At 35.7% G+C, this 17806-nt stretch overlaps 2 protein-coding genes across 3 annotated transcripts in view; one reads left to right on the top strand and one right to left on the bottom strand.

Annotated features, from left to right (window-relative positions):
• Positions 1–7274, bottom strand: part of plekhg5b (pleckstrin homology domain containing, family G (with RhoGef domain) member 5b) — a 96974-nt gene extending 89700 nt beyond the window's left edge. The window contains exons 1-2 of the mRNA XM_065285256.2: positions 7130–7274; positions 6449–6622 (exon numbers count right to left, since the gene is read on the bottom strand). Of these exons, the coding sequence (XP_065141328.1) occupies positions 6449–6530 (82 nt within the window). The 5' untranslated portion in view covers positions 6531–6622; positions 7130–7274. The remainder of the gene's footprint in view (positions 1–6448; positions 6623–7129) is intronic.
• Positions 7275–8596: 1322 nt separating this feature from the next.
• LOC135775214 (torsin-1A-like) lies at positions 8597–16226 on the top strand. Of its 2 annotated transcripts, none has more exons than XM_065285261.2 (5): positions 8597–8776; positions 8892–9157; positions 9671–9846; positions 9930–10063; positions 15841–16226. In XM_065285261.2, the coding sequence occupies exons 1-5, from the start codon at positions 8632–8634 to the stop codon at positions 16086–16088; spliced, it is 969 nt and encodes a 322-aa protein (XP_065141333.1). In that variant the 5' UTR covers positions 8597–8631; the 3' UTR covers positions 16089–16226. The 2 variants fall into 2 exon arrangements, with proteins under 2 accessions (XP_065141333.1, XP_065141332.1); XM_065285260.2 differs by lacking the exon at positions 15841–16226 and adding an exon at positions 10185–11871.
• The last annotated feature ends 1580 nt before the right edge of the window (positions 16227–17806 follow it).

Below are 17806 nucleotides of genomic sequence, written 5' to 3'. Positions count from 1 at the left end.
TCCGAACCCTGCTTTGAAGTTGCAGCTTTTTTAAATGAATCGACCCATCGTGTGCTTAAGGCACAGAGAAGCCAATTTTATTTTTCAGAAGAGTCAATGAATTTGAGATCTTTCCTTTGCAATTTTAGTGTCCAACCTGGATATTCCACATTAGCATGTGTTAGTTTGAATGCAAAAGTGTGTCTGTTTTCTTCTGACGGAGGGTGTTGACAGGTGAACAGTTTGATTGTAAAATAGTATGTTAACATATGTTTTGACAAAAGGGCCACGGCATGTCCTATACTTAACCCTTGAAGACCCAACAAAAACATTTATAATACTTTAAGAAGCCAAGGCTCCATGCTTTGTCTGTTACAATCACAGTCCAGAATCCTTTAACAGGTCACAGACCGACTTTAAACATAAAAACCACATGGTCAGATTTCTGCTACCTCGCACCTGCAGGACGGCCATGCCTTTCATCTGAACCCTGTTTTGCAGAATCTTTAAATGTTACCGTAACAGCACGGGGTGTTTAGTAATATAATGAAAAGCTAGACTGTCTTTCTCTTTGCACAAGTAGATATTAGAGAGATCATCCCTGGCAGAGACGTGGTCATTAGCAAGGCTGAGATCCGCCTAAGATTTAAGCTGGGGGGGAGGTGGCACGCAGGAAACCTCAGGAAACTTTACAGCCGGAGCCAAGCCGGTGAGAGATATGGGATGCTATGAACTTAAAGCCATTTTAATCGGTCATAACTCTTTCCCTGCCAGAAAACATTTCCCTGCCAATGACGCTTTTTTTGATGAGTTTTTACGGTAATCTGTAATTCCGCTATTATCCACTAGACCCAATTTATAAAAAAACTAATTTAATTAATTTTAAACTCAGTGTATGTTTTGATAATTGTTCTGAATCTGATCTCTAACAAAATTCCTTTACAAAAATGCAATTATTTCAGCTTTTTGCTCAAAATTTTTTATTTTCGAAGAAACCTACCCATATTTAAGAGGTTATAAAAAGAGAACAAATGAAGGATGATTTTTTCCCAGTTTTGTTTGTTTCTTTGAACGCAGAGGGTCCGTTTTTTTCATTTGATATATTTATAAGTTTATATATTTATAGAAGAAACTTTTGCTGCACTGTAAAAATTACTTTCTTACTGTAAAAAAATTACAATTAAATTGTCTTGTTTTCAGTGCAAATACAAGATGTGCAAGATAAAAATATCAAATTTAAGCCAATTTGTACAAAATTGGTAAAAATATCTGCCAATGTGGCAAAACAATATCGAAAAATAAGTTTACATTTTTCTTAAACGCTTAATTTCAAGACAAAAATTCTTACCCCATTGGCAGATATTTGTGCTTGTTTTAAGCACAAATTAGGTTAAATTTAATATTTTTTGTCTAAAAACTAAACTTATTTTCTTAGGTCATTTTGCTCATCAAGAAAATACATCTTTATTTAAGAATGTTTAGATATTTGAACTAAAAACAAGATAAAAATACTAAGTGTGGGAAACTTTTGTGAAAATCACAAAAAAATGCTGGTGGGCAACTTTAAAAAAAAAAATTAACAAAGGAATTAACAAAGGTTCTCAAAGGGTTCTTCACAGCAATGCCTGAAGAACCATTATTTGTGACAAAAAAACAGTCATATTGGCACTTGTCGCAGGGCTCGCAAAATTTTTTAATCCCTGGTAGCCCTTCGGGCAGGCACTCTTTCATTTTTGGTAGCCCGAAATGAATACAACTAGCCCGAATAAAAAATACACAGTTTAATGTAGAATATTGATAAATCCTGGATTTCCATGTAAGCCAACTATTTCTGCCCATCCCCAGCTAACAATTTGGTTCCCAAAACGTTCCCCTAACATTAGTTTTTGGTTTCTAAAAATGTAATTTTCCAAGGTTTTTGTTTAATAGCCAGGAATGTTTTCTTAAAGAAAATAAACATTCCCCTAATGTTATTTTTAGGTTATTTTAACGTTTCCCTTACGTTAGAATAATTGAATTGTTATATTTCTAAAATATTATATGAATGTATTATAACACAGGTTATTTATTTTTAATATAATTTAATATAATAAAATACCTCAACATATCACACATTGTATTTAGATAACATGGTATTTTATCAAATATATAAACAACCAGTGACTTTAACACAATATAGAAGACTTAAAACAGATATTTATTAAAAAGGAATAAACATTTAATTCCCTTTAAGTTAACAGATCTTACCATAGCCGTTTATTTTCGCTAGAATAATGTTAAATAAACATTATATTCGCTTTAGGTAAAATATCTTTACCACTGCTGTTTAGCCACCTATCAAAAGCTTCTAACATTATATTCTCATAACAGCGTAGACGTGTCAAATCGATCGGAAATCCCTCAAATATATTTTCCTTCTCACATATTTAAGTTACTAACTGAAGAAAGAAAAAAGAAACACTAAAACAATGTTAGTCTATGAGGTAAAAAATGAAATAACGTTATTTTTTATAAATGACTTGAGTTCGCGCTGAGCACAAGAGCAAGCAGGTGCTCGTGAAGAGCGAAGCCGGGAGAAGCGCGTGCAGAGGGTCGCGTGCAGAGGGTCGCGCGCATTTCAGACGTGCACATTAAAGGATGGATTTATTTATGCTTTCATTTCTTTTCCTGACAGTTTCACTTGTTACTTGAGGATAATGACTGACAAGAGGACGCGCGGCCGAAATAAATACAATATAATTACCAAACTAAATCTGAGACAAAGCAAAAACATTGAATTATTATTTCCTCCCCAAGATAGCCCGACGGGCAGGGAAGATATACATTTCGGTAGCCCGACAGGAATTCACAATAGCCCCGGGACGTCGGGCTAGCGATTTTGCGAGCCCTGTGTAGCAATAGCCAACAATACATTGAATGGGTCAAAATATAAATTTTTATTTCAAAAATCATTAGCATATTAAGGAAAGATCGTGTTCCATGAAGATAATTTGTGAATGTCGGACAGTAAGTATATAAAAAAATTATTTATCATTAGTAATATAAGTGTTGCTAAAGATTTATTTGGGACAACTTTAAAGGGGCGTATACACCAAAGCTTATATATGTGGCTAAAAATGCCACGTGGACGCCAACTGCATGCATTTGACAGCTTTTTTCAGCGGTGCGCTTAGGTTGCATTGATACTTCTGCTTTGTTTATCAGTCAATGAACAATGCGCAGGTTGGTTGTTGTGATATTTGTCCCGCCCCTCCTCCACTGTGATTGGAAGGCAGAATGAGAAGTTACATTGACGAGCTAAGTGTTTAACCCAAAGTTGAACATTTTTCAAGTGCCGGCGCGTACAAAACCCGGCAGCTGCTGACGTTTTTAAAAAGTGCGGCACTTGCATTGGAAACAATTAAAAATATATGCCGGCGTAAGCGCCTTTGTGTGCACGCCCCCTAAAGGTGATTTGCTCAATATTTTGATTTTTTTGCCGCCTCAGATTCAAATTTTCAAATAGTTGTATCTCAACCAAATATTGTCCTATTGACCTATTCATTCAGATGATGTATAAATCTCAATTTCGGAAAATGTACCCTTATGACTGGTTTTGTGGCCTAGGGTCACATTTGGTTCTCCAAAATCTTTCTGGAGTCAAAGGTTCTTAAAACAGGGTTCCCACACCTTAGTTACCTCCAAATTCAAGGACCTTTCAAGGAATTTCCAGGTCCAATATCCTCAAATTCAAGGACTAAATGTGGGGACACATTTCAAATGAGAGCAAGGTTACATTGTGTTACCTTTTGAGGGAACTCGTGCTGTGTCACTGCGGTGACACTTTAGGGACACCTCCAGGGGTAAGTGCGTCTGAATGTGTATATCAAATTCAACCAATGGTGAGGCTTAACAACAAAGACAGGGTGGCGCGGGAGCCAGGAAGTATATCGCTATCTGAAATATTGCCAAAGATGGCGTTACAGGGATGCAGGAAGTATGGCAAGGGAGACGCAGCGTCTCGTTCCCTTCTCAGGGAACAACAGTTACATACGTAACCCTGAGACGTTTTCATGTGTCAAACACATCTATGCAAAAAAGCATTTTGGTATGAATCAACATTCGCATACAAAAGATATAAGCATTTAAAGCGAACAGTTTAGCATGTGTGCTTAAAAAGTCTAGAATTTTTATGATATTTTCCTACACTTATTCACAGGGAATAAGCTGGATTTTGTTTCAGAAAACGTCTTGTATAAAATAGATTCAAGCACTTTCAATGACCTGTATCCATGTATGTTTATTTTCAAAAACTTCCCAGGGCCTTGACTTTTTCCCCCAGATTCACAAACTTTCAAGTATTTCAAGGACCCGTGGGAACCCTATTAAAAGAATAATATCTTATTTTGTAATATTTTATAGTCGAAACATTTTTCCACTACAAAGAACCTTCTGCAAAACAGACAGGTTCTTTAGATGTTAAAGGAACCATACAGCCAAAAATGGTTCTTCAGAGAACATTTAAAAAACTTCTCAATGGTCTCCAGATACCATATTACTTGTCGTCTGATCATTTGTTCCTTTAGTAGTTAGACATTCATCACGAAAATATTTGTTATTCATCAAAGCTGGACCCTGAACTAAAGCAACACAAATTCAGCCTTCAGGCTCCGCAGCATCGGTCAAACAAACCAATCAATCCCAGCTGTCAGTTCACAGGTAAATTATTAAAAAATTACTGCTAATTTCAAGAGTTTAATTGCTGTACAGACGTTTAGATCAAGGACAGGACCCGGACGAAGAACAATATGCTAATAGCAGAGCCTCAAGCCTTTCTGGTGCATGATAAAAGCAAACAGAAAGCTGGAAAAAGTGAAGGATGATGGGAAAGAGACTTCTGACCTGTGGAGGCAACAGCTGTGAGAGACTGCTCATTACATTATCTCAGGACATGAAAAGCTGAAAGCAATCGTTTCTGTGTTTCTGTGTTTGTGTGTGTGTGTCTGGCTTTGGGACATGGAGCACAGTTAGGTTTTGGTCCTCCGTGCAATGGCTGTAATCGATTGCATTACTGTGATTGAAGTTACAAGCATAATTTAAAAAAAAATTTAACCTGACTATCAATGCACAAACAATTAGCCAAAAAAATGGGTGAATACAAACCCGCTGACACTTCAGATAATAAGATTAGTCTTGAAGCAGAAGGATTTGCCAGTGTTTGGGAGGGAGAAGCACTGGATGAGGAGCCAACTTAAAACGCAGTCTTTAGCAACGATAACTTCACATAACACTAAAGGAGCAATCATGCACCAACATGCACCCAAAATGAATACTAGATGCAACCCATCAAGTACAACAACCAATCAAAATTAAGTAAGCCTGAAGCTGTTTCCCAGACATCAACTAAACAGCAGACGCTGTGAGATCAAACACATGCATTATTTTAAGAAAGCTTCAGTGGTCTGGGACACTAAAAGTAACTTGCGTGCCCCGCAGAGTTAAGAAGCCTTTGGCGTACCGCACACTTTTAGTTTAAGGTTTCTATAAATGAACATTCAGACTTGAAGCCTAATCTTATTACGGACGCAGAGGTCAATATAATGACGTAGAAAGCATTTAGCCAGTGTAAATGCGGCTGTTTCTATCAATAGGTAAGCGCAGAACGATACAGCATTTTGTTTCAGAAGGACTCAAGTCACTGTAATGTAATTCAATGTACTTTCAGGATTGTCCAGAAGCAGTCAAGCTTTCTTAAACTTTAATTTTTATTTGTGCATTTATGTTCATTTCCTATGTTAAACTTTTTAACATGCATGCTAGTATTTATTCCTGAAGATTGCTAAGGCAGGCATCAGTATCGCAGTTGCTCATACTTAGTGACCCCTGACCCCAAGTAATAAACTTTGCTGTGTGCATCAACAAACAGCACCATTATCTGCAGTGCAACATGTTAACAACCATTCAGAAAACCTTAGCGACCGCAAAGCAGCCTCCCACAACATCCAGCACATTTGCTCAGACAAGCACCTCTTACAATGATGAATTCATGAATGTACAACACAACAGGACACTTCACAATTTGTCTGATCCACAACCAAGTCCATTCACAGGCTCCTTCTGCAGAAATTGCATGAATTGCAGATAATATCAAATGATTCAAAATTGAATTATTATTAACTTTCAATGGCTTTGTTGTAAATATGATTAATTTATAAGTACGCAGAACGGATCAGCACACGCACAAACCACAAGCGAAAACAAACAACAGCGACTGTAACGTGTACTGACATCTATTTCAAAAGGATGCAATGTCAGACCCATAATTTTGACTTTACCTTTTGTCTCCAAAGGAGTATCGAGTCAATAAAGCAAGGATGATTTGTGTAGCATATTAAATATAAACATGAAAGATAAGACCTGAATTCAGAGTGAGCATCTTTACATTTCAACTGAACAATAATATGTGCATACTACATGAGAGTTTACTCACTTAGACGTAGCCGGATGCCAAGCCAACTTCTAGGAGGTGATTTGTGAAGAATCGGATGCATAGTCCACTTCTTAGGTACCATTTTGTCTGGTTTTACACCACTTCCTCTGTGCTGAGGTAGAAATCCACCCGAAAACAGCTGGCTGAGGGGTCACCAGCGGTCAGATGTGACTCCTATTTGATGATAGGAGAATGAAAGGCATTTATGGTCTATATTTGTAGACACTACTTCATGTGTCAGAGATACAAAGTGAGCCCTCAACTTATCATATATGCTTCCCAAATAAACACCACACTGAGAATGAAAAGACAACGCTTTCTATAAAAAACATAAACAATCACTTTCAGAGCAAACTTTGTATGGATATTTACTACAGACAGACTGCCTTTCATGTGCTTTCCTGCACGCTGTAGTTTTAAGTGCACGCGAACCTATAAGCATACGCATTATATCATGCACACATTGCACGTGCATACACCCTTAAATTGATTTATGCATGCATATATGCAACAGGCCTATATTTATCTCGTAATATTATGCTACATTGTAACTTTAATGACTCGGTGAACGTGCACACTGGGCAGCCAATTCACAAATCCATCACAGGGATTATAATACAGACTTAATGTTCAATGCACTGTTAGATAAAATGATACTATTATAACAAAACTCACTCGAACCTGTCGCATTGAAAATGTTTGTGGAGCCGTAGAAAAGAAATAAGCTTCTCCGTCAAACATCGGCGCTTTAAATTCACTTCAACATCGCTTTTATCTCCACAGAAAGATGCGGAATCTACTGGAGCATCTCTTTCTTCTGTACAGACATCTTTAGTAGAGCAAGACTTGCGAAAAGCAGTCCCAAAAGTTTCTCGCTGCTTTGTCTGAAGCTCTCCTTCCCTCCTCTACTGTGATTCAGCCATGGAAACGTTTCCCATTCATTCAATTCACCTTTACTGCACTTCTAAGTTTGGCCGCTGGAGGCGCCATCCGTATAGAGACCGACACAATGAGAGAAAGAGACAGAATGACGGACAGACCGACAACTATGCTATATATTTTACTAATATTGATATTAACAAATATAAAATAATACATTATGAACAAATTTAAAATGGAAAACGTTCCCCATTCATTCAATTCACGTTTAGTAAAAGATCGCACTGCACTTTCTTTGTTAAGCCGCTAGAGGCGTCATAATGCAGCTGCCAAGGGCAGACCGACAGAGACAGACAGACCGATTTCTTAAATGATGATTCTATTTACTAATTTTGATATTAACAAATATTAAGTTATACTTTATGAACAGATTTACCATGGAAAGCGTTTTAAATTAATTTAATTCACCTAGCCAAGAGGTCCCAATGCACTTCCTGCGTTCAGCCGCTAGAGGCGCCATAATGCAGTTACCAGGCGCAGATAGATAGATAGATAGATAGACAGATAGATAGATAGATAGATAGATAGATAGATAGATAGACAGACAGACAGACAGACAGACAGACAGACAGACAGACAGACAGACAGACAGACAGACAGACAGACAGACAGACCTTCTTTGAAATGAGAAATCTTAAAACTTTGAACATGTCAGCGTTTAATGTTATTTTAATTCAGCTTGGTATGTTGCTAGATATTTGTAATATAATTTACTACTAATAATATTAACAAATATTAAGAAAATATACGTTCATATATTATTTAGGATGCCACAAAGTGCTCAGGTGAAGGTCTGAACGTTTGCATGTAGCGCTATCTGCTGGTTATTTTATACTTTGCTAACAAGTATCCATCTGGATGAAATTAGCTTTTTAGTGTAAATAAAAGACAAAGGGATTGTCTCACAGTTCATTATACAGACCAGACAGTGAGACACATAAACAAATGAGAAGTTTAATAACAAAATAAACAAGCAATTCATTAACACATAAGAGACACATATTTTTATAACAACATATTTTCAAATGAACTTGATCTCAAAATAAATGCATTTCAAACAAGCAAAATGTCTTAGATCCAAAAGTGGGCGCAAGTCTCGTGATTTCTTAAGTTAATGAGAATCAGTTGGTTAATGTGCCAAATATTTGCCTCATAGGGAGGGAGGGAGTGAGGGAGGTTACTTCTTAGTAGTTCCTTTTAGAAACGAAAGCGAGACTGGATGAGACACTGGAAGTAACTCCACAATGAAAGCGTCGTATTTTTTTATAGTTTTATTGCTGTTTTCTGATATAGCATTTACGTCAGGTTTTATGGAAGTTTTGGTAGGCATTGCTTCTCATGTCTACACATTGTTTAAAGGGGATCAATTATTGACTTTCGATCCAAAACGTAAGCAAAAACATTCTATACAGTGTTGTTAAAACATTTAATGTTATCTCCTGTGTCTCAGACGTTTTCAAGTTCAAGTATCGATATGTGAATGATCAAACCATTTTATTTTTAGGTTTGAGGAAAGATTTACATGAGAATCTCTATGGGCAGCACATCGTGTCAGAGGTGGTACTGAAATCTGTGTCAGCATTTTTGACGGACAGTAACCCGAACAAACCCCTGGTCCTGTCTTTTCACGGGCCCACGGGAGTGGGAAAAAACCATGTCGCTAAAATCATCGCGAGCAACATTTACGAGAAAGGAGACCAGAGCAAACATTTTATCACATTTATTTCTGAGCATCATTTCCCGCACAAAGACAAGGTCGACATATACAGTGTAAGTAAAGATGCAAATGCTATGGGTTTATTCATTACATTTAGGCTTAATGATTTGTCTGTTAATACCAGCAGAAAGATCAAGAACAGCACTAATATCAAATTTTGTCACTCAATTTTCACAGTTGCCTGGACAGCTGATCGTTTATTTTTGTTGACACAACCTGTAACCCGAGCTCTTGAATTTCAGACAGGTGTTTCAAGTTTGAAACGTACAAGGTTGACAACCTCAGTTCAATTACCATACTAAACATATTTATGTTAACGATAAGCGCAAGGTCTAAAGCGCACGCGCAAGTTCGCTTAGGGCAGTCTAATGACGGGAAAAATACTTGTTATAGGTTTGTTATAGAAACTTATACTTGTTATAGAAACTTTAGTTATAGTCATAGTAAACCTCTCCTATAATTTATTATTTATAATGAATCTATATTTATTATAAAACATATTCACTCATTTAAACCAGATACTAACATGGTTATTGAACCAACATGGTATATGTGTTTATATTTAGGCACAACTAAAGCAGTGGATTCATGGAAATGTATCAAGCTTTCCTCGGTCCGTGTTTGTATTTGATGAAATGGACAAGATGAATCCGCGGTTGGTCGAAACCATAAAACCCTTTCTGGACTATATGCCACTTGTAGATGGAGTGTCATACCGCAAAGCCCTCTTCATTTTTCTGAGGTGATGAAGTCAAACTGGATTTAAATATCTATACTACACAAAATTGTGACCAAAGGGTTATGACAAGCTTTCTCTATTTGTAGCAATGCAGGTGGGAATGTGATTGCCAAAATGGCTCTGGATTTCTGGAAAGAAGGTAAAGACAGAGAAGAACTTCAGATAAACAGCAAGGGAATGGAGACTGAAATCCTTCAACATGTCTTTAATGATAAGAGCAGTATGTAGTCATGTCTTTTGTATTATACAAAAAAAATTAATTTTCCATTTTATTATTTATTTTTAAATGACTCAATGATTAGATTTGGTTCCAATGGTTGCATGCTTTTGCCTTTGTACAGGTGGATTTTGGCGCTCTCATCTATTAGATCATCACCTGGTGGATCACTTTATTCCTTTCCTACCTCTGGAACTGAGACATGTACGTCAATGTGTTCTGGCTGAAATGGCCAATTTGAACATGACTGTGGATCGTTACCCTGAACTTGCAGACACAGTTGCCAGAGATATGCCATATTTCCCATCAGAGGAGAAAATATTTTCTGTTAAAGGCTGCAAGTCAGTCAGACAGAAGTTAATGCTGTACACCGATCTTTAGATGAAAGAGACTTGTTTACCTTTGCTTACATACCGGTGCCAGCCAATACGAGAGGCTGTTATAGATCATTTTATTCCTTAGAGTTACTGATATTGTGTCTGGTTATATTTAATTGATTTTGCTATGATAATCTCCTGCTAGATATTTCAGGTATTGTTATTGGAGCACTTCTTTTCTCTGTGTTATAAGATGCATTGCCAGAGGCAACATAGAGGCATAGGTAGGCGGCTGCTTTGGGCCCCCTATCAGCGGTCATATTAGGGGGGCCCCAATTAAACCTAATAAATAAAACCCTAATCATCATAAACACTACAAAAGCATTATAAATTGTATTAATATTCTTAAGAAATACGCTGAAACTTTTTTTTTTAATTTCACAATAAAAAGGACTAGTCTGTAACGGTGCGCGCTGCGCCCCGCAAAAGATAAACAGAGAGTGACAGGAGGATTGGGAAAGTACACGAACCGAGACGAATCAAGACAAATAAACGTAAAATGGGGCTTTGGTGAGTCAACCGCCTAGTTCTGCTAGTAATCGCCTTAGCCCTACACTGATAAAAATGATTTTGTGGTGAAGTAAATAACGTTATTACAGAAAAAAATAATTGACACCTTATGTTATGTTGGGGATGTTTTTGTCCACTATGGGTTGCTGTTGAGTCTTAATTTGGCCACATATTTCTCTATGTTTCAGCAAATGGAATAGTTTTTGTTGACAAAACTTATTTTGACACATATTTTGGGAAAATGCTTTAAACATTTTTCAAAAAGTCAACAATACAATACACTGTGGGCAAATTCACAACCCTTTCATTATGTTTGTGAAGAAAACATATACTAAATTAATTTGCTGGTAAAATCAGATAAATATTTGGTTTAAATTTTTTGCATAAATCTGTTAATCAACCTCAGTCCTGATCAAAACTGCTAAATGCTTAATAAAAAACCCAGGATTTTTACTTTTTAATTGCCAGTGAACTCGCTGATTTGGGAAAACACAGATTTTTTTACCTTTTATCACAGTCTTGGGTATGTGAAAAATTTGTAACAACATTGGCTTTGATGCATTGTTAGTTTTTGTGCAGCATTAGATTTTTTTCTCCATAATTTAATGTTCGTGGCTGTTTTTGCCCTTATGACTTATTCTCTATTGGTTTGTGTAATGCTACACTTTGTGTGTTCTCTGCTTTCCATCTTCATTTTGGAAGTGTTTTTTTTTGAAAATGTTTTCGTTCTCTTTTAAAGATCGGATAGGAGGGCCCCCTACATACATTCGCCTTGGGCCCCCAATTTGTTAAATCTGCCACTGTGCATTGCATGAGAGTAATTTTTCTTAGATTTTTATCCTTATTTGTGTGTGAGTTTGTTGTGATTTAAAACTTGACTCATGTGTGAAAGAAATATTAAAGAAAATATTTTTATTTGCCTCATTTTTCTAGCCTGTTTAGATTTCTGATCCCTATTCATCAGTCCTGACAGATTAGATAATACAATAAAAGTGCTTTTGAAACCATTTTTAACTTTAAATTGCAAAGTGCACATCAACTTTTAAATAGCAATTTATGGGGAAAGATGCCCCCATAATGGTGTAGGATAGACTCATTTTTAGGTTAATGCTTTGAATGGAATAGAGGTGCTATTCCATTCAAAGCATTAACCTAAAAATGAGTCTTTGTGATATCTGAAAAGTATAATGTCATTGTATAAACTGTCATATCAATGTCATTTCAAATCACAGTCATTTCAGAAGACAGAGACAAAAAATTCTATTATTACTGCACTGTAAAAAAAGATCAACTTGGATTTACAAGTCATTTCAACTTACTTTTATTTATCTTGACGTGAGATGAGTTGTTATTACGTTTTTTGTCTTATTTGTTATTAAAACCATGAGAAAAGGGTAAAAAACACTTTAAAAAGGTCCTCATATGTACATTTAGGTACAGATATGTATACATTTGGTACCAATATGTAACTTTAAACTACTTATAATAGTTTGTTCGGCATATTCATATAATCTTGTGACAGTCAGTTCAGTATTTCTTGTTTTGCTGCAGGGGTGCACAATTATCTTCTGGCATGACAACAATTGTAAAAATGTGAACCCTACTTGAATGACCAGCTGAAGTCATTATTGTGATTATTGCTTTGTATATAAAAGCCTTTTACCTCATGTGAATATATAACCTTGATATCTTTAGTACTGACTGAGTAAAGTCATGTGAAAGATTGAAATCAATGTAAAATCAATGAGTAAAATCAAACTTTGATGTTTCAAATTTCATGACTAAATTATAAGACTTTGTCAGGATTTCACAGATAGGATCACTTGTATATGATTTATTTCTATATAGCGTGTTCACTGAAGAACATATGTGAAACGTCCTGCAAATCAAAGAAATTGTACACACTGTAAAAAGTGACAAGTTGGATTAATTTATAAAGTTACTTCAATTGGTAATAAACTATCATAATTTTTTTAGGTTTTACCAATCAAAGTAACTTTTTAAGTAGAACTAACTTTTGACTCCCGTCAAGTGCAGTAAGTTTCTGTTTCAAATCAAGAATGTGTTCCTGGTATATTTGCATTTTCGGGAGGGAGTGAACTAAAGTGAGATCACATTGCAGAAACAACACTCTGAAGGAGTCTGAAGGAGACATTGGAAGTAACTCTGACACCATGAAGTCATCGTATTTAGTAATAGTTTTATTGTTGTCAGATATAACATTAACGTCTGGTAATGAAGAAGCCCTTTTATTGGGTGGTGCTGCTGTTGGTATTTCTTTTCTTGGAGTCTTTATTTTTGCATGGTCTCAGTATGAACGGGACGGTCTATTGCCCTTTAATTCTAATGGTGAGCAAATCCATTCTTTATATTTTTTTGTCTTACTGTATGTTTAAATATGTGGTGTTTCCTCAGGTTTACAGCATATCAGGTGGCTTGTTTTGTTTTCACAAACCTTATTTCACTAGTTCAGGTATCATGTAGCTACAAACACTGTCTTTTTGTTTTGCTTTTTTCAGCTTTGCAGAAAGAATTACAAAACAATCTTTATGGGCAGCACATCGTGTCAGAGGTGGTACTGAAATCTGTTTCAGCATTTATGGATGATATTAATCCAAATAAACCCCTGGTCCTCTCTTTCCACGGTTCCACAGGAGTGGGAAAAAACCATGTCGCTAAACTCATAGCGAGAAGCATTTATGAAAAAGGGGAGCACAGCAAACATTTAGTCATTTTTACACCCGAATATCACTTTCCATCCAAAGACAGCGTCGACATTTACAGTGTAAGTAAATAAAGTTTTTGTATTTCAAAAATGATGTAATTATTTTTTTTTTACAATTATTGATAATACATCACACCAACCAAGAGCAAGAACAGAAATTATAGCCTAAAACAGAAAGAAAATAACCAGATTAACTATTTAGGCTATAAACATTTATTAAACATTTTATTATTATTTACCAAATCCCCTGTCTTATGGCAACTTTGATGAACTTTTCGATCCACTTCAAATGTTTATTTAGATAACCGAGTTTAGGTCTACATTAGTTCGTTGTAGTTTAGTTTGCTGTTTGTAATAAAACTGTAGATAATAGACAAGCAAAACATACTGTATCATAACCATAGCAATATTAGCTTACATTGTTATTGTTGGAAAGGATTTGCTGACAAGCTTTCTAAAAGTTTCTTTACTTCTCACGTTTCAAGGGAGACTAATTGAAAGGTTTTTTGTGACTTCTCTTGTTCACCTTATTCTTTTTTACAGTGCATAAGTACATGTGCGGCACGTCACCGCTCAATGTGTACCAACAAATAATTCTTATATATTTATATACTTAATAGATTTCCTATTTTATCTTAACGCTGTAGCAATTTCTTTTTACTTTGTTCTTGAAGCAGAATAATTCACATTGTAAGCAAATGTTTCAAACATTGTAAGGAGTGTAACATTTCCGGTTGATGTCAGATGTATTCAGCCAATCACAACGTACAGATTAGCAGGCCAATCAGGGACACAGTGGTTTTCAATTCAATGAGCTTTGTACTTGAATCAGTGCGTTTCAGGAAGAAATTGAAATCTGAAACTACAAAAATGCACAGTAAAAAAATGTGTTTTAAACCATAAACCACGCAAACACATTGTATTATACCAAATACACAAAATAACGTTGTTTTTTGGCAATGAAATAGGTGCTCTTTAATTTCAAACCCTGATTATTTATGTGTACATTTTAATGTAAAATGTATGTGTTTACACTCAACATAGTTTCTTTCTACAGACGTACTTGAATAACCTGTATTGCGTGCCTGTGTTTATGTCATGAGCTTGAACATTTTTTGTAATTAAAATAGATCAGACAGAACAACACAAGCCTAATAAAACAAACATAAAATGCACCCTAATAAGTGATTATGTAAGGGATAGGCAGCAGGTTTTTATCGCAGAAATAAGCCCCGACAGTATCAGGACCACACGCAGCAGAGGGTCTTGTACCACACTAAAGGGGGTTATATTGCCATAACAACCAGCTGTCTGTACATTATATTGCTTATAACACAGCTATTAACCTCATAAGTAAGGTATGGAAAATTAAATATGAATTTGAAATATTTATTTGCTCATTTTACCTGATTTATTATGCATGTACCATAATTGCAGTAAGTATACATAGTACATTTGAGTACAGGCCATTGATCTAACTGGCACATGCATGTGTATTTAGGCACAACTAAGGCAGTTGATTTATCAGCATGTATCAAGTTTTCCTCGGACCATGTTTGTATTTGATGAAATGGACAAGATGAATCCACGACTGATTGAAACCATAACGCCTCTTCTAGACTACACAGCCCATATTGATGGAGTGTCGTATTGCAAAGCAATCTTCATTTTTCTCAGGTAATGCTCTAAACTGCGAATAAATATCTACACAATTTCTTTCAAAAGTACTGTATATGATATAAGTTGTTTATATTTGTAGCAATGCAGGTGGAGATGTGATCAACAACATAGTTCTGGATTTCTGGAGAGTAGGGGAAAACCGAGAAAAACTTGAGATGAACAGCCATGGAATGGAGAATAAAATCCGTCAAAGCGTCTTCGATGATGAGAACAGTATGTATTAGAAAGTTGTTAAAGGAGTAATCCACCAAACTGGGGTCTATTGAGTTTTCATAGGAGGAAAAAAATGACTATATGTCAATGGGGGTCATTTTTTGGGTGAAATACTTCTTTAAAGTTGCATTATCATTGATTCTCTTTAACTTTTCCTTTGACATTGTATGTGAAATTAAATCATTAAAATTATTATGTGGTTAGATTTCTGTATTATACACAACAAACATGTCTCCTCCACAAATCATATCTTTCATTTTTATGTGTTTGAACAGGTGGATTTTGGCACTCCAGTTTATTAAAAAGTCACCTGGTGGATTACTTTATTCCTTTTTTGCCTCTAGAATTGAAGCAGGTACACCGCTGTGTTGTGGCTGAAATGGTCAAAAAGAAAATCCCTGTAGATTATGATCTGGCAGAAACAGTTGCAAGAGATTTGCCCTATTTTCCACCGGGGGAGTATGCTTTCTCTGAAAAAGGCTGCAAGACGGTCGAAAAGAAATTGGTGCTGTACCTTAGATGAAAGAGACTTCTACACTTATGTTTATACACCTCAGTTACAGTTCTGATGCTACTTTAAAAAAATTTTTATCCTAATACATTTTTGTAATTGATATAAGTTATGCATTTACACTTACAATTAATATATGAAATAAACATATCTGCAATTGTTGTGTAAATATTTTAATCTCTGAGCATCTATCAGTGTATTTCATTGAATGTGGTGAAAATTTTTTGTTTAATATCATAATACATCTTCCTTCCACAAAAGCAATGTGTCAATCCATTTGACATTTAAAGATCATTTACATATTTTAAGACTCACTTTAAAACTGGCTGGGTTATTTTTCTACCCATGTTGGGTAAATATTGGACAAAACACACACTGTAAAAAAAATCCGTAAGAAAACGGTAAAATTCAGGCAGCTAGGGTGCCAGAAAAATACCGTAAAATAACGAGCACAATAAATTACAGAAATTTTCTGTAATACAAAATAAAATAAAAATTCTGTAATTTTACACAGACAAAACACACACTGTAAAAAAATCGTAAAAAAACGGTAAAATTCCGGCAGCTGAGGTGTCATAAAAATGCAGTAAAATAACGAACACAATAAATTACAGACATTTTCCATAATACACAAATACTGTTTTTTCTGTAATTTTACATCAAGTTTAAAAATGACCCAATGCTCCGTTAAAAATGACCCAATGTTGTGTTGTTGTTATGCAAACATGGATTATAATAACCCAACAGTTGGGTTAATACAACCCAGCATGGTCAATTTAAACCCACACTGTAAAAAATCCGTAGAAATTTTATGTAAATAACATAAATTTAAATCTACGGTCAATTACCGGCAACCCAGCTGCAATAACTGTATAAATTTCTACGGATTTTTTTTCAGTGCAGTGATGTGTTCTGTCCCATATTTACCCAAAATGGGTCAAAAATAACCCAGCCATTTTTAGATTGCAGAGGATCACTTTTCACCTTGAAAAGTCCTTTTAGAGTGGTTTAATGCTGAAAATAAGCAAAATAAATAACCAGTAGATTACCTTAGTTTAAATTATAGCTTAAAGGACAAGTTTGGTATTTTACAGTTAAAGCCCTGTTTTCAGATTGTTTATGATGATATAGAACGGTTTTGACTGAAATTTGGACATATGATGCTGACCCGAGAATTTTCAGATGTTTGTTGCATCACCTCCCACCTCTACAATGACTGCATAGGTGCACAGGAACAATCTTTATTAAAATGCATTAAACTTTTGTATACAAAGACGTGAAACTCACCGAGTGGTCAGGGGTGTTCACTGATATGCTCACACAAAAATCGCTGCAAAAGATGCATTCCAACAGGTTTTATCGTAGTTTGTCCAACTCCATTGACTTGTATTAGATGTGCTGTGAGGTTCAGTATTACTCCGCGCCGGGAACTTTGTTTGTATTCTTGCAGTTGGCAAAGGCGGATTATTGCCATCAACTGGGCTGGAGTGTCTATTACTCAACCTCTCATCGGAAGAATGTACGGATGTGAGGCGTTTGGAAAAATAGGTCCATAAGTTTACAACGAATGCTAAAACAGCTGTTGGAAAGCATCTTTTGCAGCGATTTTTGTGTGAGTATATCAGTGAACACCCCTGACCTGTCGGTGAGCTTCACATCTTTGTAAACGAAAGTTTAATGCATTTTAGGATGGATTGTTTAGTGCACCTAAGCACCCATTGTAGAGGTGG

Source organism: Paramisgurnus dabryanus, chromosome 21 (genome assembly GCF_030506205.2).
Source record: "Paramisgurnus dabryanus chromosome 21, PD_genome_1.1, whole genome shotgun sequence".
NCBI lineage: Eukaryota > Metazoa > Chordata > Actinopteri > Cypriniformes > Cobitidae > Paramisgurnus > Paramisgurnus dabryanus.
This window is presented reverse-complemented; position numbering and strand designations above follow the sequence as displayed.